At 39.6% G+C, this 23,405-nt stretch overlaps 1 protein-coding gene across 4 annotated transcripts in view; it reads right to left on the bottom strand.

Annotated features, from left to right (window-relative positions):
• Window positions 1–23,405, bottom strand: part of LOC138757240 (urea transporter 2-like) — a 158,786-nt gene that overhangs the window by 42,696 nt on the left and 92,685 nt on the right. For all 4 annotated transcript variants that reach the window (XM_069924240.1, XM_069924241.1, XM_069924242.1 and 1 more), the window contains 2 exons: window positions 6,922–7,111; window positions 5,154–5,282 (listed from right to left, as the gene is read on the bottom strand). In XM_069924240.1, coding sequence (XP_069780341.1) covers window positions 5,154–5,282; window positions 6,922–7,111 — 319 coding nt within the window. The remainder of the gene's footprint in view (window positions 1–5,153; window positions 5,283–6,921; window positions 7,112–23,405) is intronic.

Here is a 23,405-nt window from a genome sequence, read left to right as displayed (position 1 = left end):
CTTTAGACTAATGGTAATGTTGCAGCTCTGCACTGCTGTACTGTTGGGACTGGATTTTCAGTGTCACCTTGAAAGTGTGACAATGCAGTTCGATGGGCCCCCTCCACCCCTCACTGTATGTAAGTGACAGTTTTCAAACCAGCAACCCCACCACTCACCACACACCATCTGCGGGCTCTCCAGACTCAAAATTGCCCCCGTTGCTATTCGCCAACCTCACTTCCAACTGTAAACCCATCGCCACCAAAAGTAGGCAGTACAGTACTGGGGACAGGGCCTTCATCTGAGCAGAGATACAGTGCTTACGCAAGGAGCGGGGTCATTGAAGCCAGCACCAGCCCCTGGAGAGAGCAGGTAGTGGTAGTACGTAACAGGGAAAAGAATAGGATGGTCATTGACAATATTCAGACCATCACCAGATACACACAATTGGATGCATACCCCCTTCCATGCATTGCCGACATGATCAATTAAATTGTGGGTCTTTTTGACCATTGTCCTGAAATCGACATACCATCAAATTCCTATCCACCCAGAGGACCGCCAGTGTATGGCATTTGAGGCGGTTGGCCGCCTCTACCACTTCCTGCGGGTCCCCTTTGGAGTCATGAATGGTGTATCAGTCTTCGAATGGGAGGTGGAGTGGATGGTGGATCAGTACGAATTGCGGGCCACTTTCCCATACCTCGATAATGTCACTATCTGCAGCCATGACCAGAAGGACTATGACACCAATCTCCAGAAATTTCTCGAAATAGCCAAGCTCCAAAACCTTACATATAATAAGGCCAAGTGCGTGTTTCGCACAACCCGTCTGGCCATCCTTGGCTGTGTCGTGGAGAATGGAGTCAGAGGCCCGGACCCTGACCGCATGTGGCTGCACCTGAAACTTGCCCTCCCGCACAGCCTCAAGGCCCTGAAGAAGTGCCTTGGCTTCTTTTCCTATTATGCTCAATAGGTCCCCAATTGTGCAGACAAGGCCCGCCCCCTCATCAAATCCACATCCTTTCCCCTGGCGGTGGAGCCCAGGCTACCTTCAATCGCAGATATCACTAAGGTCACAATGCAGGCTGTGGACGAATCCACCCCATTTCAGGTGGAAGGCAATGCATCAGACTTTGCCCTAGCAGCCACCCTTAACCAGGCAGGCAGGCCAGTAGCCTTTTTTTCATGTACTCTACAGGGCCCAAAGATACGGCACTCCTCGGTTGAGAAAGAGGCCCAGGCCATTGTCAAGGCAGTGTGGCACTGGCACCTTTACCTGGTCGGTAAGAGATTCACCCTGCTGACTGATCAATGTGCAGTTGCATTCAAGCTTAACAATGACAAAATACTGAGGTGGAGGACTGAATTGTCCACCTACAATTACGATATTTTGTACTATTTTGTATTGGCCATGGAAACTTAAACTTTGTCAAAGCGCGCTACCTGCTGTAACTCCTTTCATGAGATCAGATCCATGGAAAAGAACTGCCTGGTCTGTGCTGAGTGCAAGCTACACTTTTACCGGCCAGACAGGGCACAAATAATTAAAGCCACCCACCCCTTTGAGTGACACAGTGACGACTTTAAGGATCCCCTGCCCTCCACTGACCGCAATGTGTATTTTCTGAACATCATCAATGAATACTCCCGTTTTCCAATTGCCATCCTCTTATCAGACATGATGCTGTCACAGTCATCAAGGCACTGGGCAGTCTCTTCACTCTGTTTGGCTTCCCCAGTTATATCCACAGAAACTGGGTGCCATTAGTTGATGGCCAGAGGCATTGTGATGAGCAGTACCTCGAGTTACAACCCTGGGGTAATGGGCAAGTGGAGAGGGAGAATGCTATGGTTTGGAAGGCAGTTCTTCTAGCATTGTGGTCTAAGGGCCTCTCAGTGTCCTGCTGGGAAGACGTCTCCCAGAGGCATTCCACTCCATCAGGTCCCTGCTATGTACATCCACAAATGCCACAGTGCATGAACATATGTTTTCCTTTCCCAGGAAATATGCGACTAGGACCACACTACTGGCATGGGTGATGTTCCCAGGGCCTGAACTATTCCAGAAGCATGTGAGGAGCCATAAGTCTGACCCCCTGGTCAAAAGGGTCCACCTCTTCCATGCCAACCCCCAGTATGCCTAAATGGCATATCTGGATGGACATAAAGACACCATCTCTGATAGGGACTTGGCTCCTCCCCACATCCCCCTCACTGTGGAACACACATGATGCACCTGACCCCTGGTACCCTGCCTCTGTCCCAAGGGAAGTTTCACTGGACTCAATGGCACCTACCCACCAGCAGAATAGTGATGAGTATGTTCAGACGCCCAAGACCATCCAGGACCCTGCCTCAGCATCGCAGCCACGACCAATGCTATGATAGTCTCAGCAAATGATCAGACCACCTGAAAGACTGAACTTATGACTTTGTTTGTAACCACTTCATCCCGTTGGACACTTTTTTAAAAACAAGGGATGAATGTGGTTAATTATTGTTATGTATAATTGTCTGGTCAGGCACACCTATTGGCCGGATGTACCTGTGGCTTCTCCTCACAGTCTCCTGTATAAAGGTGACTGTTCCACAGCCCCCTGCAGCTCAGTGCAGGACAACTAAACAGTATGGTTGTGCTTGTATTCTCTACAATAATCTTTTGAGTAATTGATGGTGCTTCACACTCCCTCAACAATTCCCTAGTGCACTCATCCCTCCCCATCCATTGCTCCCGGGCACCTTCCCCTGTGCCTGCAGGAGGTGCAACACTTGCGCCCACACCTCCTCCCTCACCATGGTCCAGGGCCTCAAACAGGCCTTTCAAGTGTACATCTAGAGGACATAAATACTGCATCCAGTGCACCCTTTTTGGCCTTCTCTACATTGGAGAGACGGGTTGCAAACTGGGAGATCGCTTCCTTCAGCACCTCCATCACAGCGACCTCCCAGTGACCAACCACTTCAATTTTGAGTCACGCTCCCGTGCTCACATATATGTTCAAGGCCTTGTGTACTATCCCACCCTGACCACCTGCAGATTGGAAGATCAACACATTTTCTGTCTGGGCACCCTCCAGCCAGATGGTATTAACGTTGAGATTTCTGGCTTCCACTAAACCTGCTTGTCTTTTCTTTCCCCTCCTCCTTTTCCTGTTTCTCCAGTTCCTCTATCCACCCAGTTTTCTCTCCTCCCCTCATTGTTGCTGTCTCTTCCCTCCTTTCTCCACCAATCATCTTCCTTTGCCACCCCCCCCTCCACTCTTTTGTTTGGACACGTGCACATTTTCTCATACTTTGATGAAGGGCTCAAGCCCGAAACGTTGGTTATGTATCTTTACCGTGGCTACATAAAGGACTGTTTGACCTGCAGAGCTTCTCCAGCATTGTGTTTTTACGACAAACACGGTGTCTACAGATTTTGTGATTTACTTTGACTGCCTTACGGTAGACTAAAGAAAACTTAGTGTAATATTACATTTTCTGTTTTATTGCGTGACAATAAAAGAATATTGAAATGGTATTTCTAATTTGTTTTCTTTTAAACAACATTTCCTGGTGGAAAATAACAACCAGATAATTATTCCATATTCTTGGCTAAGTTAAGCTATCCAAGTGAGGCAGGAGTCAGGGGCACCATGACTTATAGTTTTCCCTGCATGCCACATAGGACCCTAAGTTTGGAAATATATCAGCAATCTATCAAAATTAGCATCTAATAGCGCTGTAGCTGTTCACTTACAAAGAGCACTTAGAGATGGACAATTAATGTTGACTTTACATGAATGGTCATATCCAATAAAAGAAGAAAAAAAGAACAAATGGCATTGAACCCTCCAATATATGACATCCATTTTTGAGCCCAAATATACTATAGAAGCCTGATTAGAGAAGCTATTTGCAGTGTTAAAACTGGATTTATAGCGTCACCTGCATATTTGGGTAAGTTATCAGTACCTGTCACATCTGTAAGTTATCAATACCTGTCACATCCATGACAGAATGGATATGGCAATTGGGCAGTACACTGCCAGTACATTTATTCACAAGGGCAGTGGAGTCATCAGCTGATTAACAGCAACATCCTGTTTGAAGAATTGAATATAGGTTGGAAAATTATTTAAAGGTCTCGGCAAAGAATGCCAATGTAATTCTCATGGAACTATCATATTCATGTAACTACTGCTGCCATTTCCCATGGAGGAAGATAACTGAGAGTATACTCTGCAATGGATCCCTAAAATGTTAACCTGCCGTCCCATTGTTTGGTAAACCCAATGGTTCTGCACCTGCCTTACTGGGTGCTGGTTCTGTGCTCCCTTTAAACTCACCAGGGGCGGGGACCCTTGGAAAACTATGTAATATATTTAAAGTGTTAATTTGAAGGTTGTTTGGGTTAATGCCCATCAAATCCTCCATTTCTAAGGCACCAAAATCACAACTGTGCTGAATGATAGGAGTTTTCTTGCAGTCTCTTTTTTAAACACCAGTACACATTAGAGGCTGACCTTTTAACCAAGTAAAAGTTATTTATCTTTTCCTCACTGCTACTCCTCCTGCACTAGACCTCATCAATATATTCCAAAGTTGAGAGCACAGTTGAAACATTTATTTGCTTCTTGGCAAAGCGTAAAGTCTTTTGAGGCCAGGTCTATGCGATGAACAGAGGGAAATGCAAGTCGCTCGAGTCGACAACTTAATTGCCTTGGACAATCTGGGCTGAAGAACCTGGTTCAGTGTTATAAAGCTCTATGACCTTTTATTATCTGATCTGTATGTTCCATATTTTCTTCAATTCAATGTTCTAAACGTACCAGAAATCTACAAATATCCCAAGTCAGTTTCAAAGTGAAGGTCTGATATAGATTAGCATTGAGACACAGCTTTAGTCAAAAGCTTTTCTATTTTAAATTAATTGCTGATCGTGACATAATATCAGAATATTTAGATTTCAACCACAATATTGAAAGTGTATGGCAGATAAATTCATGCATAAGAGAATTTCTTTCCAGGTTTAATGATGTATAAGCAGAGGAATTCTCAGTTATTCATCATAAGTCATTCCTTTATTTTAAAAATGTTCTTTGATGTTGAAAAAGTTGGAGATAGGCTACAGTTACTGCAATTAGTATGTTATAACTTATGAATGCAAATGGAAAATTTTAACTTACCATAACATTGACGTGAGAACTACAGCCAGCAACAACAACCAATACCAATCTCCTTTGTCAGAAAACACAGCCAATAGCATACCGACCAAGATGCCATTGTATCCAGAAAGCCCTGCTGCAATCATGAACCTGCAAAGTTCAAAGTAATTAAATAATTTTATTTTAGAACGAAACAATTGTCTGTAGGGATTGAAAAATATTAAATAATTATGATTTAAAATGTGAAGAAGTCAAATGGCAGTCTGTTGTTTATGCCAAATTATTAGGTGATTTTAAGCATAATTCACTCTATTCAGGCAGCTGAAACCAAAAGTTATGGAATTGTAATGCAACTGGAGGTTCCACATCTTTTTTATTAGTTACAGAGGTGCTTACTATTGTGGCTCAATCTAACTTGAAAATAGTGTTGTATATTTTGTAAAAGTAAATTTCAGTCATTTAAAATTGGCTGATGGTGGACTGGGACTGAGATGTAAAATTTTTTTTTTGTAATAAATCAATTTTCTGCTAAATTGATCAACCTATACAAAGTTTCCATGGTTACATATCAAAGAAAAATAAACATGTAAAAAATATACTTCAAAGTGTTTGAATGTGCTGCTTGCCAATATGTTTCGGTTAAAAATATGCATACACTTGGGCACAATTTGCACCAGCTCCAATAGTTGCATATGATACAAAACACAGTGATGAGATGTTTATTGGTCTGAGATCATATTTGCCTTCTTCAGTTATCCTGCCAAACCTTTGATTAAAATGGCGGTGCTGCTGGAGGTACTGTAATAGAAGTGCTGCTACTGGTGTGGAGAGCAGAGACAGCGCTGCTCCAAAGAGTTCGACTGCCCGGCTTGAATGCTGGCAGCTCTTTACAGGTGCAGCTCTTTACAGTAAGGAGTTTAAACTAAAATCCTGTGCCCAAGATGGCAGCACCTGTGCTCCACTGCAGCCACGAGGGGTTGTATCCTCCAGGGAGCAGTGGACCAGTGCAAGGCAACAGAACTGGGAGAACTGCTGTGAAGGAGAAGCAGAGGAGACAACCTGACAGGACAGTGACCACAGCTGCGAACCAACGAGTGGATCAGCGACTGAGGGACCCACACAGGCAGTGGGTGACTTGCGGTCGGGGATCCCATACGTGCTGTGAGCTGCTGGAGACTGACTCATGGGAACCAGATATTGGAGCTGGGATTCGAGAGGGTGCTGAGCGCAAGAAGGGCTCCCGAAAGGCCTTGGGCATTGAAGGTTTCCTGATTGTGTTGGAGGTTTAGATCTGGAAATCATGTTGCCAAAGGATCAATAAAGAGTCTGTATAGCTGCAGAGTCTGTGGGACTGCTGAAGGCATCTCTCTTTTGCTCCTCTTTCTCTCATTTTGTGTGGGGCACTGTGAGACACTAATGGCGACTCTTTGTCTGGCTTACAGCAAGCAGAAGGCAATTTCATGTAACATTACGTTTTCTGTACTAATGCATGACTATAAAGGAATCTTGAATCTATATTTGCTCAATCATCTTTGCTGTGGTTGAATGCTAACATGCTTGTCCATTCTTCCAAGTGACAGGGCAGTTTAATTTCATATATCCTGAAATTCTAATTGCTTACAGAATCATTGGAAGGGTCTACAAGTTCATATGCTTGGATCTCAGCAGTCATCGGGCAAGATCTTACATAAAACAAAGCTGAAAAGTAGTACTGTATCTGAAAATGTTCCCAAATGATAAATTTTCAGAAAAGTTTGACCATCAATTTTAATAATCACCGCATACTTACCTGTCATGATTGAGCAAAAGTGCTGCCAAAGTTGCAAACACTGTTCCCAAGAAGCCATTCAGTGCCCACCATGGATTCTGCACAATCAGTCCAATTAAAATAACAAGACCGCTGAGAGGGTTGTTGACAAACATTACTTGAGCAGTACCACGCAAGACCCAGTCGATGAATTGAAAGATAATGTTCTGGTCTGAAATGTTGACAGAGGAAAAAGTATATGACCATTCTGTAATTTAGTGAGGATAGTCTATAACTGGATTTTGGATGGTACTATTAAGTTTGCAAATGTTATTAGACCCCTAATATAGCTTTATTACAGCAGGTATTTTGAGTAATATCACAAATAATTTTATTTATGTTTTGAATATATTTCTGATAGAGTTAATTGTGGAAATCAGATGTACCACTGTTTTATCATGAAAACAAAACTTTACACTATCTCATATTCAGTGCATTAATCTGCTGAAGTGTCAATGTGCATATTGTATCCTTTTTAAGAGAATTTAAATACTATACAAACTAAGAACTGTTCAGTCTGAAAAGGTGACCATGAGCTTTTAGTTGTTTATTGCTTTAGTTCTCTGGTAAAATACCCTCAATCTTTGGTTTCTTTCAATAACGCCAAAGAATAGGATTTCATCTATTGATTTGGCATGTTACGCTTCACAGTTAAGAGCTCTGATTTACCCCAGTTTGCAAACAATTAAAGAATGCACTTGTTTCTTTCAGCACACAATGGAATCGATTTTCTTTATTCTCTTCAGACACAACATTGCATTCTTCAACTCCCTGAACAACACCCAACCAAACCCCTCTGACCTTCTCATTGGCTCACGGCCACTTGGGTGATCCTGATGCTCTCACTCTCCTCCTCCTGCATCTGAGATCCATCACACATATACTGACGCTAAACACACCTGCGCATGTGTGCTATTACTCCCAAGCGTTGCTTCACTTACATCATCAGTGGCAACCAGCGCCACTCCTGATGCAGATAAGTATGCGACTGCGACAGCCACCACCCCTCCCCACCCCCAACACCCCCTCCCGACCCCTCAGCCTCTGAGCCATGCAAGGTGGTGACTGATTGAAACTGTCCTGCTACGTAACGGTCTAGAAGGATGACAGGACCAGGCACCAGCACCAAACCTCGAATGCTTCTATCATGTCCTATTGCCTCTATCATGTCCTCAACCACCACGATTCCAGCCAGGTTGATAGAAGGCGTTCTGTTGTGTGCCCAAAGCCTGGACCTGCATAGTCAGTGCTGCCATTTGCTGCTCCAACTCAAGTTATCCTTGATTGATAACTGCTGGCATGATCTTTGTTTGAGAAGGTACTGGCGTTACCTTCGATTGATAAGGTTCTGGCATTTCACAAGGTGTAGTAAGCAGTTGTTCCAGCTCCATTTTCTCCTGCTGACTAGGGTAAGTAGCCAGTCCTTCCAGCTTCATTGTGGAGATCATGAACATAACGAAGTCGGTATGATCTTCCAACTAATCGAGGATGGACATACGAAAGACATTCACCAAGTGTCCTTGAAAATGAGGTAAACATTGAAGGAACCTCTATTTCTAAAAATCCCCTTCGACAGGGTTCTAGCTAGCTTGCACCACCTCCTCAACATCTGTGATGGTTGCCTATCACCTAGGCTGTCATCAGTTAGTAATTTGGCAATACGAGTCTCCCTAGATGGCTGAGTACACCACAGAATAACCACCTTAAACATGTCATATGAGAGATTAAGACATGCTAAATCTGCTCTGGAAGACGTGCCACAAGTAAACCATATTTCATCTTCTGACTTGTCACACTGAGGATAGAGAAGCATGTCTCAAAGATTAGAACTATGCTGGTGCATTATTAATAAAAAATGGGGGGAATCTCCAGTTTGACCTCCTGTAAGGTGTTTTGGAGGGTGGCGCATGTGGTTCCATTGTTTAAGAAAGGGTCCAAATGTAAACCTTGGAATTATAGGCCCGTGAGTCTGACGTCTGTGATGGGGAAGTTGATGGATAGTGTTCTGAGGGATGGTATTTACAAATATTTGGAGGTACAGGGATTGATAGGGAGTAATCAGCATGGTTTTGTCAGGGGTAGATCATGCTTGACAAACCTGATTGAGTTTTTCGAGGGGGTTACAAAAAAGGTTGATGAAGGGAAAGCTGTGGATGTTGTCTATTTAGACTTTAGTAAAGCTTTTGACAAAGTTCCCCACAGGAGGTTAGGAAAAAAGGTGGAGGCATTAGGTATAAATAAGGAGGTAGTGCAATGGATTCAGCAATGGTTGGATGGGAGGTGTCAGAGAGTAGTGGTGGAAAATTGTTTGTCCAATTGGAGGCCGGTGACTAGTGGAGTTCCTCAGGGATCGGTCCTGGGTCCACTATTGTTTGTTATATATATTAACGATCTGGAAGTAGGGGTGGAGAATTGGATAAGCAAGTTTGCGGATGATACAAAGATTGGTGGTGTTGTGGACAATGAGGAAGATTAGCGTAGATTAAAAGGTGATTTAGGAAGGCTGGAGATGTGGGCTGAGAAATGGCTGATGGAATTTAATACAGATAAGTGTGAGGTGTTACATTTTGGAAAGGCAAATCTAAATAGGTCATATGTATTAAATGGTAGGCTATTGAGATGTGCAGAGCAACAAAGGGATTTAGGAGTGATGGTAAATAGTACCCTCAAGGCTGATACTCAGGTAGATGGTGTGGTGAAGAAGGCATTTGGAATGTTGGCCTTCATAAATCGGAGTATTGAATTCAAGAGTAGGGAGTTTATGATAAAATTGTACAAGGCATTGGTGAGGCCAAATTTGGAGTACTGTGTACAGTTTTGGACACCAAATTATAGGAAAGATATAAACAAAATAGAGAGAGTACAGAGAAGGTTCACGAGAATGTTGACAAGATTTCAAGGTTTGAGTTACAGGGAAAGGTTGTGCAGACTAGGGCTTTTTTTCTCTGGAGCGTAGAAGATTGAGGGGGGACTTGATAGAGGTGTTTAAGATTTTAAAAGGGACAGACAGAGTAAATGTGGATAGGCTTTTTCAATTAAGTGGGGGAGATTCAAACTAGAGGGCATGGATTGAAGGGGGAAAATTATAAAGGGAACATGAGGGGAAATTTCTTTATGCAAAGGGTGGTAGGGATGTGGAATGAGCTTCTGACAGACGTAGTTGAGGCGGGATCATTGATTACATTTAAGGATAGACTGGATAGTTACATGGAGAGGAGAGGACTGGAGGGGTATGGACCGGGTGCTGGTCAGTGGGACTAGGAGGGTGGGGATTTGTTACGGCATGGACTAGTAGGGCCAAACTGGCCTGTTCTGTGCTATAAGTGGTTATATAGTTATATGGTTATATGTCAGGGTCACCACCTGTAAGAACACTAATTTACCCCTATTACAAGCTCCCGTTTCATTTAGTGTATCACTTTAAGGGCTAGTACCGGCTACAACCATTCATAGCTGTGGAGAGACTGGGTGACAACAACTAGCACAGACTAGACCAAATGTTGATACGTTGGAGAAGAAGAAAGAACATTTGTTGCTTTATCCAAGGACATAGATGGTGAGAGAGTCATGTGAGTGGAACACTGAAGGAAACAGCATTCATTATTGATCACCAACCATTTCATGGAACGGTGAGGTGCAGTGACTCTGTGTAAAATGGACAATTTGGCTGATTCTCCCTGTCAGGTGAACCACACCGTGACAAAAGGAAAGTTCACTTCGACTGACCCTTGCTTGGGTTTTGGTAGCATCATGGAAATCACACATTTCGTTTCCCCTATGCAAGGAAATGGGGAATTATGACAACCGTTTGTCCAAAGCAAGAAACTCGACAAAGAATTGTGAGTTTTCGGCAGACCGGTCACTTAGTCCCTCCCACCTCCTTTGCGATTACGTTTGGGGATCGGTTTGTTTAAAAGTCTGCATTTCAACACAGGATTTCTAAGACTGAACTTTGGAATGACTTTTCAGAATCATACCTAAGCTGAAATGGTTTGGTATCACACACACACACACACACACACACACACACACACACACACACACACACTCATTTGTGCATAGTTGGGATTGATTCAACTAATGTGTTATATTATTATTAGTTATTAATAAATATATTGTTTTAATCTCTAGAGAAAATTAGGTGTTAAACTACTAAAACAAGTATTAATTTTTTTTCCTCTTTGGGGTTATTTTTTAAATTGTTTTCAAAATTTATGTATCAATTATTTTTGGTCTTTATTAATTTTTTTACTTTTTCATTTCCTTTTTTTCTGAACCTATTAGTTTTGAAATTAGTAGTTGACACCTGACTTTGATAGTAATTACTGATATAATAGATTGGGGTTTGAAATTTAAATAGATTAGTTACAGATTTTTTTCTTTTCCTTTTTTTATCAATAACATGGATCATATGTATTTTGTTTACCTTTTTCGTAAAACTTCTCTGCACTGTCTCTACCTTGTTAATATCCTTTCTATAATTCAGTGATCAGAACTGCACACAGTCTTCTAAATTTGTCCTCACCAAAGCCTTGCACATCACTTCCCAACTCCTGTATTCTATGCTTTGATTTATAAAGGCCAGCATACCAAAAGCCTTCTTCACCACCCTATCCACATGAGATTCTATCTTCAGGGAATGATGCACTGTTATTCCTAAATCTTTCTGCTCCACTGCATTCTTCAATGCTCTCCCATTTTCTATGTATGTCCTGTTTTGATTATTCCCTCCAAAATGAAGCACCTCACACAGCCCATTCTTCTAAGCAGTCCAAATCCCTCTGCAATCTTTGAAAACCTTCTTCATTATCCACAGTTCCACTTATTTTAGTATCATCTGTATATTTACTACTCCATCATCCAGATCATTAATGTAAATGACAAACAGCAAGGAACCCAATACAGATCCCTGAGACACATCACTTGTTACTGGCCTCCAGCCTGACAAATAGTTATCTACTACTACTCTCTGGCATCTCCCTTCCAGCCACTGTTGAATCTATTTGATTATCTCAAAATTAATACCTAATGACTGAACCTTCCTAACTAGCCTTCCATGTGAAACCTTTTCAAAGGCCACTGCTTTACCCTCATCAACATTCCTAGTTGCCTCCTCAAAAAATTCCACAAGATTGGTCAAACATGACCTTTCACGCACAAATCTATGTTGAGTGTTCCTGATCAGACCCTGTCTCTCCAGATACTTATATATACTATCCTTAAGAATGCTTTCCATTAATTTACCTACCACAGATGTCAAACCTACAGGCCGATAATTGCTAGGCTTGCTCCTCGAACCCTTTTTAAACAAAGGAACCATGTGCAATAGGCCAATCCTCCGGCACTATACCTGTCTCTAATGACATTTGAAAAATCACTGCCAGAGCCTCTCCTATTTCCTCACTAACTTCTCTCAAGGTCCTGGGGAAAATCCTGTGGGGACCTGGAGACTTATCCACCTTAATATGCTTCAAAAGCCCCAGTACTTCCTCTTTCTTAATCACTATAGTCTCCATATATACCCCCTTTGCTTCCTTTGCCCTGCACAGTTCAATACCCTTCTCCTTACTGCTTGCTCTGCTATTTCGAGCATTCCTATTTAATTCAGAGTAAGCTCACTTGACATTTTCACTGATGTATGAGCCATTAAGCATTTTACGTGCTACACCCACATCCTGGTGCTTCACATGGCATTCAGCTTCTGCATGAAATTGAATGTGTGCTGGTCCTAGCATTCAGATAAACATACATCCTGAATCCTGTCCCTGATTTATCAGATTTCAGATACATTGTCAGAGAACATACATGACATTATATACAATCCTGAGATTCTTTTTCCTGCAGGCATGGCAGAATTACCACTTACTGGTAGTGCAAAAAAAAACTAAACACAACATATACATATAAACAAATAAAGAACTGCAAGCAGATAACAAATACAAACAAACTGTGCAATACAGAGGACAAAAATAAAATCAATAAAATGCAGAAGTAAGAGTCCTTATGTGAGTCTGTGATTGAGTTTGCCATTGAAGAATCTGATGGTGTAGGGGTAGCAGCTATTCTTGAACCTGGTGACGCGAGTCTTGTGGCACCTATACCTCTTTCCTGATGGCAGCAGTGAGAATAAAGCATGTGCTGGATGGTGAGGGTCTTTGATGTTTGCTGCTGCACTCCAACAACAGTGTTCCCTGTAGATGTTCTCAATAGTAGGGAGGGGTTTCCCCGTGATGTCCTGGGTGGTGTTCACTACCTTTTGGAGGACTTTACGTACAGGGGTATTGTTGTCCCCAAACCCAACCATGATGCAGCCAGTCAGCACACTTTCCACCATGCCTCTGTAGAAATTTGCCAGGGTTTCTTTTGTCATACCAAACCTCTGCAAACTCCTAAGGAAGTAGAGAAACTAATGAACTTTCTTCACAATGCCATTGGTGTGTTGAGTACAAGAAAGATCCTCCGAGATAGTGACTCCCAAATGCTCTACAGTGGGAGGAATATACCAAAAAAATTGGCAATGAGGTTAATATAAATGTAATCCCACAGTGCAAAAGTAGGAAGGGGAGAACAGAAGATCTTAAACTGAAACTACAGTGACCTTGAGCTGCCGAAGCTCATTCACAGTGAAACAAAGGAGAAGCCAAAAATGGCAGAAGGACAATTTGGAGAGTTCAAGGAATCAGAAAACTGAGATGAGTATGTTGAAAGATTCAGTTTGTTCTGTACTACCCAGGGAATAAGAAATAGAGAGGGCAATTTAAGAAAACAGGCAACATTTCTAAGAGAGGTGGGAAGCAGGACATATAGCCTAATAAAATCCCTAGCAGTGCCTGCAAGCCCAGATTCTAAGTTGTAGAGGGAGGAAATCTGTCTCCAAGACCAATAATGATGGCAGAAAGATACCAGTTTTGGACTAGAAAGCATAAACCAGGCAAAACTGTGAACCAATATATGGCTGAATTGCGTAGGTTATCAAAAACCTATGAGTTTGGAATATTCTTACATGAAGCCTTAAAGGACATGCTGGTCATTGGTTTGGCCAACGACAATGCTCAACAATGATTACTGAGTAAAAGATGATTAGATATTGACACTGCATATGAAATAGCACTGAGTTTTGAAACTGCCATCCACAACCAAGGTATTATAGAAGGAGAGCAGCGGGAACATCAAATAAAGAAAATGGAATGCTGAGAAAGTTTTAGCTACTTAAAAAGAAATCACAGTCCAGATAACTGTTTCTTCAATAAGCCAAATGTTACCTCTGCTACAAAGCGGGGTACATTAAGTCCAGAGGCCCAAAGAAAAGGAAAATAAGCAAAAAGAGGATCACCCCAAGAAGAGAAATCAGAAGTCAAGAAAGAAAACATGCAAGGTGAGGAACCTCAAGGTGGAGGAGGAAAGTTCCGACAAAAGTCTAAGCAATGACCCAAGAGGCTTTGAAGAGGACAAGGTGATGGAAGTAATGTATGTTAATAATGTTACAAACTGCAATTCAGAAATCTTGATTCCCGTTAACATTAACAACGAACTAGTCGGGAGGAGTCACGTGATGGAGTAGTGGCCGGACGGTGAACTCCAGCCCTCTCCAGAAAAGTCGGGAAAAACAAGGGAAAACACAAAGGCACAGAAATAAAAGTTAAAGAAAAGTGAGTATAAAGGTGGAAAGAAGATGGCGACAAAAAAGAAAAATCAAAATCAACGGTAAGAAGAGAGGAAGAGAAGACAACGGAGGAAGAAGGAGAAGGCCTTACCTGTTCGAAGAGGCCCGCTATGGAGAGAGAAGCCCGCTTCCTCAGGTCGGTAGAAATTGGACTACAAAAATGGCTCGCTGAGCCAAAAAAAGTGCGCAACCGCGCATGAAAAAAAACACACCGACGGGAGGGGGGACCAGCTGGGGAGTCGATCTCCACAGCCGGCAACGACAGCTGCAGAACACCTGCAGCAAGAAGAGAACAGAGAAGACAATGGAAACAAGAAAGAAGAGAAGAAAAGGGCAACAAAGAAACAACAGATGGCCAACCCAGAGGAAGAAGAAGAGGAAGAGTACAGTGAAATAGAAGAAGAAGGGAAAGGCAAGATAAAGGATATACTTTCTCTTGTTAGAGGATACATGGAGTCATTTAAAGAATGGCAGACACAGGAATTTAATGATTTAAGAAGAAGAATAAACAACACAGAAGAGAAAATGAACAAAATAGATAAGACCTTAACAGAAATGGGAAAGAAAATGGACAAGATGGAAGAGCGGGCAGTAGCAGCAGAAATGGAAGTAGAAGACTTAAAAAAGAAATTGGAGGAATCTAATAAAAAAGCTATAGAGACACAAGAACTGTTAGCTCAAAAAATAGATATAATGAAAAATTATAACAGAAGAAATAACATAAAGATAGTGGGCCTTAAGGAAGATGAAGAAGGCAAGAATATGAGGGAGTTTATAAAAGATTGGATCCCTAAGACCCTAGGATGTCCAGAACTACAGCAAGAAATGGAAATAGAAAGGGCACATAGAGCATTGGCCTCTAAACCACAACCACAACAAAAACCAAGATCTATTTTAGTAAAATTCCTAAGATATACTACAAGAGAAAAGGTACTGGAGAAGACAATGGAAAAAGTAAGAGAGGGCAACAAACCACTGGAGTATAAAGGACAAAAAATCTTCATTTATCCAGATATAAGTTTTGAACTCCTAAAGAAGTGAAAGGAGTTCAATACAGCAAAGGCGATTTTATGGAAGAAAGGGTATAAATTTATACTAAAGCATCAAGCGGTATTGAAAATATTTATTCCAGGACAACAAAACAGACTATTCTCGGATCCAGAAGAAGCACGAAAATTTGCAGAACAATTACAAAAATAGACTGAGGGATGAAGACGGGTAATGAGAGTAAAAATGATCACAATTGATATGTATGTGGGTAAAGAGGTATAAGAGTGAATAGATACAATGTGCATACGTGAATGTATCTGCACTTAGAGGAAAATATAGATAGTATAGACAAGAATTAATAAGGGAAGGTAATGGAATAGAGAGAATAAGGAGGGAATTAAAAGAGTGACCTTTGTTACATATGAAAAGCGAAATCTTTTCTGGGGGGGGATGGGTGGGGGGGAATAGCGGTCACTGAAAAATCAGTTGACGCTTGCGAGTGAATTCGCAAACCCAAATGGAGAGGGGAGATGTGATTGTCCGACAAGGGATAAAGGAAAACTCAGGAGGGGAAGGGGAGATTGGGGATAAAGAAGATATAAATAGGAGAATAAGGAAAATGTTTGATGTGGTAGGAATGTTGTCTTATAAAGAGTTTAAAATAAGAAAACAGAAATGGAAAAGGAGGAAAGGTAATGATGGAAAAACGGAAAGAGAAGATAAACAAAGTATAAAATGGCTATGCTGAACTATATGACTTTAAATATTAATGGAATACATAACCAAATTAAAAGGAAGAAACTACTAAATTTACTGAAAAAGGAAAAAATTGATATAGTATTTATCCAAGAAACACACTTAACTGAATTGGAGCACAAGAAATTAAAGAGAGATTGGGTAGGACATGTAACAGCAGCATCGTATAATTCAAAAGCAAGAGGAGTGGCTATATTAATTAGTAAAAATGTGCCATTTAAAATAGAAGAGGAAATAATAGATCCAGCAGGGAGATATGTTATGATAAAATGTCAGATATATTCGGAGTTTTGGAATCTACTTAATGTATATTCACCTAACGAAGAAGATCAAAAGTTTATGCAAGATATCTTTTTGAAGGTAGCTAATACGCAAGGGAACATACTAATAGGAGGGGATTTCAACCTGAATTTGGATTCAAATATGGATAAAACGGGGAAAAAAATTAACAGAAAGAACAAAGTAACCAAATTTATAATTAAATCAATGTAAGAAATGAAACTTTTGGATATATGGAGGAAACAAAACCCAAAAGAAAAGGAATACTCATACTACTCGGCGAGACATAAAACATACTCAAGAATAGACCTATTTTTGTTATCAGCTAGTATGCAGGATAGAGTAAGAAAAACAGAATATAAAGCTAGAATACTATCGGACCATTCACCCTTAATATTGACAGTAAAGCTAGAGGACATCCCTCCAAGAATGTATAGATGGAGATTAAACCCCATGCTACTTAAAAGACAGGATTTTAGAGAATTTATTGAAAAACAATTAAAAATGTATTTTGAAGTAAATACGGAATCAGTGGAAGATAAGTTTATACTATGGGATGCAATGAAAGCATTCATTAGAGGGCAAATAATAAGTTATGTAACCAAGATGAAGAAGGACTATAATCAGGAAACAGAGTAGTTGGAAAGGGAAATAGTAAATATAGAAAAAAAATTAGCAATGAAGGAAGATAAAACTAAAAGAAGAGAATTGGCGGTTAAAAAAATAAAATATGAAACATTACAAACATATAAGGTAGAGAAGAATATAATGAAGACAAAACAGAAATATTATGAACTAGGTGAAAAAACGCACAAAATCCTAGCATGGCAGCTTAAGACAGAACAAGCTAAGAAAATGGTATTGGCATCAAGAAAAAAAGACAAACAAATTACATATAATCCAAAAGAAATTAAGGAAAACTTTAGAGAATTCTATGAACAATTATACCGAACTGAAAACGAAGGGAAAGAAGGGAAAATAGATGAATTTTTGACTAAAATTGAACTACCAAAACTACAAATAGAGGAACAAAATAAATTAACAGAACCATTTGGAACAGTAGAAATACAAGAGATAATAAAAAAATTACCAAATAATAAGACACCAGGGGAGGATGGATTTCCAATAGAATTCTACAAAACATTTAAAGACATTAATTCCGCCCCTCCTGGATGTAATCAACCAGATTGATGAAACACAAAGCTTACCAGATTCATGTAAAACAACAATAATTACAGTAATACTAAAACAAGGGAAAGATCCACTCTCACCAGCGTCATATAGACCAATATCTTTGCTAAACACAGATTATAAGATAATAGCTAAACTATTAGCAAACAGATTAGCAGAACAGGTACCGAAAATGGTAAATTTAGACCAAACTGGATTTATCAAAAAAAGATGCACAACAGACAATATTTGTAAATTTATTAACTTAATTCATGCAGTACAAGGAAATAAAGCACCTGCAGTAGCAGTTGCTTTAGACGCAGAGAAGGCCTTCGACAGAGTAGAATGGAATTACTTGTTCAAAGTATTGCAAAAATTCAGTTTACCGGAGAAGTATATTAATTGGATTAAAACATTATATAAGGGACCGTTAGCGAAAGTGACAGTAAATGGACATGTATCAAAGCAATTTAACTTAAGCAGGTCAACGCAGCAGGGATGCCCACTATCACCTTTATTGTTTGCGCTAGCTATAGAACCACTAGCAGAATTGATAAGAATAGATAATAATATAAAAGGAATAAAAATAAAAGACAAGGAATATAAAATCAGTCTATTTGCGGATGATGTTATAGTGTACTTAACAGAACCAGAACTATCAATAAAAGAATTATATAAGAAATTGAAGGAATATGGAGAAGTGTCGGGTTACAAGATAAACGTAAATAAAAGTGAAGCAATACCTATGAATAATGCGGATTTCTCAAAATTTAAGAAGGAATCTCCATTCAGATGGCAAATGCAGGCAATAAGATACCTAGGTGTACAAATAAACAAAAATCTAGGCCAATTATATAAACTCAATTATAATCCACTAATGAAAAAATTACAGGACGATTTAGAGCATTGGAAAGATCTACCACTAACACTAATAGGAAGGATAAACTGTATTAAAATGAACATTTTTCCAAGGATATTGTACTTATTTCAGGCATTGCCAATACAACTGACAGAAAAATTCTTCAAAGAGTTAAAGAAAATAATAAGGAAATTTTTATGGAGAGGGGGGAAACCGAGGATAGCACTAGATAAATTAACAGAATGGTATAAACAAGGAGGCTTACAATTGCCAAACTTAAAAAATTATTATAGAGCCGCACAATTAAGATACATATCAGATTTTTATCAAACAAGGGAAAAACCAGACTGGACGAGATTAGAATTAGATAAAATAGGGGAAAAGATACCTGAACACATATTATATAAATGGGATGAAAAATTGGTACAACATAGAACTTCTCCAGTATTACATCATCTCCTCAATATTTGGAAGAAGATTCATGTAGAAAGAAATAAAACAAATTATCAATTACCAAAACTAATATTGACGCAAAATATGCTACTCCCTTTTACAATAGATAACCTTTCCTTTAGAGAATGGGAAAAAAAGGGATTAAAAGAATAGAAAATTGTTTTTCAGGAAGTAGATTCTTATCCTTTGAACAAATGAGAGATAAGTACAATATAACTGGAGATACAGCGCTGGCATATTACCAACTGAGATCCTACTTGAAGGATAAATTAGGAAGCAATTTGAGTTTGCCAGAGGGAAGTAACCTTGAATATGTGATTACAGATACAATGTTAATCAAAAGATTTAAAACAAATATGTATATTAAACTGCAAGAAAAGGAGAATGAGGAAACAAATGGTAAAACTAAACAAAAATGGGAACAAGATTTAAATATAAAGATAAAAAAGGAAACATGGGAGAAATTATGTTCTGGAACGATGAGAAATACAATAAATACGAGGCTACGTATGATACAATATAATTGGTTACACAGACTATACATTACACCTCAAAAGTTAAATAAATGGGACCCAACAGTATCTGATAGATGTTTTCGATGTAAAAAAGAAATGGGAACAACAATTCATGCAATCTGGACATGTGAGAGAGTAGAAAAATTTTGGGAAGATCTCAATCAGATATTAAATAAAATAACAGAAAACAATATACCAAAAAATCCAGAGATCTTTCTCCTAAGTAACATAAAAAACAAAGAATTTGGAATTGATTTGGAGGATGCACAAAAAAGATTTGTTAAGATAGCCCTAGCCGTAGCAAAAAAATGTATTATGTCAACCTGGAAATTGGAAGATAATTTGAAAATACAACAATGGTATATAGAAATGAATAAATGTATTCCATTAGAAAAAATAACATATAGTTTAAGAAATAATATTGAAATATTTGAACGAATATGGGAGCCTTACATTAAATACAATAGCGAAAACCTACTGGGGACAAACATTACCTAAGTTGATGGAAGGAGAAGGAAAGAAAAGAATGGACTCAGTAGAATTTCTGGTGTATTTTTGTTGAATGACAACATTGTCTGACTGGTTTAATGCAACCTAGATTGTATACCTAAAATGGATGAGAGGGGGGGGTGTGGGGGGGTGGCTTGGGAGGAGTTGGGGGGGGGGAGAAAAAGTCACTGTATATGTGTGAAAAAGAAAAAGTGTATATCATGGCTAATGTGATTTATGGTGTGAAAAATAAAAAATTAAAAAAAACAAAAAAAAAAACAACGAACTAGTCCAGATGGAACTGGACACTGAGGCCGTGGTGTCCTTAATGCCAAAGAGCTTAAAAACAAGAGTATATTATCCAGTCTGAAGGTGGGACAATCTGTCATGGTGTTGAAAACAGTCACCAGAGAGAAAATCAAAGTACTGGGAAAATGCAAGGTAGACATCGAATATAAGGGGCAGACATCTAAAAGATCACCCCTTTACATTATGTACACAAAAGGACCTGCTTTGTTTGGAAGAGATTGGATGTCACGAATCCAAATGAATTGGAAGGACATTGGGGCAATAAAAAATATATAGACTGTGTTAAAACAAAAATCAAAACTGGAACAAGTGCTCCAAAAGTACCAGATAGTATTTAGAAAAGACCTGGGGAAAATCCAAGGAGTCCAGGCTAGATTGTACTTGAAACTGGAGGCAAAATGCAAATTCTTCAAATGAAGGGCAGTTCTTTTTGCAATGAAGAAGAGAATCAAAGCTGAACTCAACAGACAGGAAAACTAAGGAATCATTGAGAAATTGCAATACAACATTTGGGCTGCCCTGCTAGTTCTTGTTAGAAAACCTAATGATGAAATTCGAATTTGTGGTGACTGTAAGTTCATCTTTAATCAAGCTCTGCAAGTACACCAACATCCAATTCACAGAACAGAAGACTTATTTCAAACATTGGTGATAAGAAGTTCATGAAATTGGATTTATCATAAACATATCAGCAAGTTGAATTGGATTCTACGTCGATAAAATATGTGGCAATCAATACTCACTCATACCAGAGGCTGAATGGAATATTAGCAGCATCACTGTATTTCATTCGATAATGAATAAGTTGTTGTATGAAATGAATCTGGGGTGTTACCTAGAAGATATTATCATTACTGGTGATGACAATGTGGAGCACTTGGAAAAATCTGGAAAAAATACTAACCAGACTGAAGGAAGCCAAGGTCAGACAACGTCAAGACAAATGTGTGTTTATGGTACCTTCAGTAACATATTTGGGATTTACAATCAACAGTGAAGGAGTCCAGATGAACACAGCAGGTACTGACGCCATTTGCAGGGCACTTTGCCCCTCAAATCAAGTGGAATTACAGTTATTCTTAGGTTTGGTGAACCATTATCGAAAACACATCCTTAACATGTCCACATTGTGCAGCCTACTTAACCAACTGCTAAAGAAGGATCAACAATGGTGTTGGAAGGAGTCATGTGATGGAGTAGTGGCTGGTAGGGGAATACCAGCCCTCTCCAGAAAAGAAGAAATAAAGTGAAGAAAATACAAAGTTCAAGAAATACAAAACATAACAAATAAAAGATAAAGTTGTAGAGAAAAAAAAGAAAATGGCACCCAAGAAAGAAAAAGTAAAAACAACGGGAAAAAAGAAGAAAAGATGCCGGAAGAGAAAGGAGAAGGCCTTACCTGCATGAAGAAACAGGGAGCCGTCATGGAGAAGAGAGCCCATTCTCCGAGTTTGGTGACGACCCCGCAGAGTCATGACTCCCCGACCGCTGGACTGCAAAAATGCCTCTCTGAGCCAAACAAAAGTGTGCAGTCCACTTACTAAGGAGAAGGAGAACACTGACAAGAAGGGGGCTCAGTCGAGGAGCGGGCAAACACAACGTGACCAGCTGAGGGATGTCCGACACCAGGGCTCTCAGCTGGGAGAAGAGGGAAGCAACAGGAAAGGGAGTGAAAAGGAAAGAAGAGCAGCAGCAGGAGGCCCAACAGATAAGTAGCCCAGAAGAAGAGGACCAACAGCAGGAAGCCAAGCAAGAAGAACCCCAGCAAAGTGAGACAAGCAACTCATCAGGAAAGTCAGAAGAGACACAGATACAAAGAAGAGAAGAAAACACAAACACAGGTACAGACACAGAAGAAGAGGAAGAAGACAAGAAGATAAAGTTTTTTTCAAGAACAAATGAGAACATTAAAAGAATGGTTGACATTAGAATTTAGTGAAATTAAAAGAAAAATGAAAAGTACAGAAGAAAAAGTTAATAGATTAGAACTGGTCATGACAGAAATAGGGAAAATATTAGAAAATGTGGAAGAACGAGAAATGGCTGTAGAAATGGAAGTGAATGACTTAAGAAGAAAATTGGAAGACAGTGATAAAAAAGTTAAAGAGCCACAAGAGTTGTTAGCTGAGAAAATTTATATTTGGAAAATTATAGTAGGCGAAACAACATAAAAATAGTGGGCCTAAAGGAAGATGAAGAAGGCACAGATACGAAAGAATTTATAAAAGAATGGATCCCAAAGGTCCTGTGAATGACAGAAATACAGGAAGGAATGGAAATAGAAAGGGCAGACAGAACACTAGCTCTGAAACCACAGACACATCAAAAACCAAGATCCGTTTTAGTGAAATTTTTGCGATATACAACAAGAGAAAATTTACTGGAGCAGGCAAGGAATAAAATTAGAGAAGACAATAAACCATTGGAGAGGGGAGTTGTGGTTGCCAGGCAAGGGTTAAAAAGCAACTCAGAGGGGGGGGGGGAACATTTTGGGCTAAGGGAATATTGGATGTGGGAGTTGTTGAAGTATTTTATGTTTTAAATGTATTGTCATACATTGAGTTTAAAAAGGGAAAACTGAGAATGAAAATGGGGTGGTGGTGAGGAAGCGGAAATGAGGTGTAAACAGGATATGAGATGGCCATGTTGAATTATATGACTATAAATATTAATGGAATACATAACCAAATTAAATGAAAAAGGTTATTAAATTTACAGAAAAAACAAAAAAACATAGACATAGCATTTGTGCAGGAAATGCATCTAACTGAAGTGAAACATAATATATTAAAGAGGGACTGAGTAGGGCACGTAGTGGAAGCATCATATAATTCAAAAGCTAGAGGTGTAGCTATATTAATTAATAAAAATATACCAATCAAAATAGAGGAGGAAATAATACATCCAGCAGGGAGGTATGTAATGATAAAGTGTCAGATATATTCAGAATTTTGGAATTTGCTCAATATATATGCACCTAATG

Source organism: Narcine bancroftii, chromosome 3 (genome assembly GCF_036971445.1).
Source record: "Narcine bancroftii isolate sNarBan1 chromosome 3, sNarBan1.hap1, whole genome shotgun sequence".
NCBI lineage: Eukaryota > Metazoa > Chordata > Chondrichthyes > Torpediniformes > Narcinidae > Narcine > Narcine bancroftii.
This window is presented reverse-complemented; position numbering and strand designations above follow the sequence as displayed.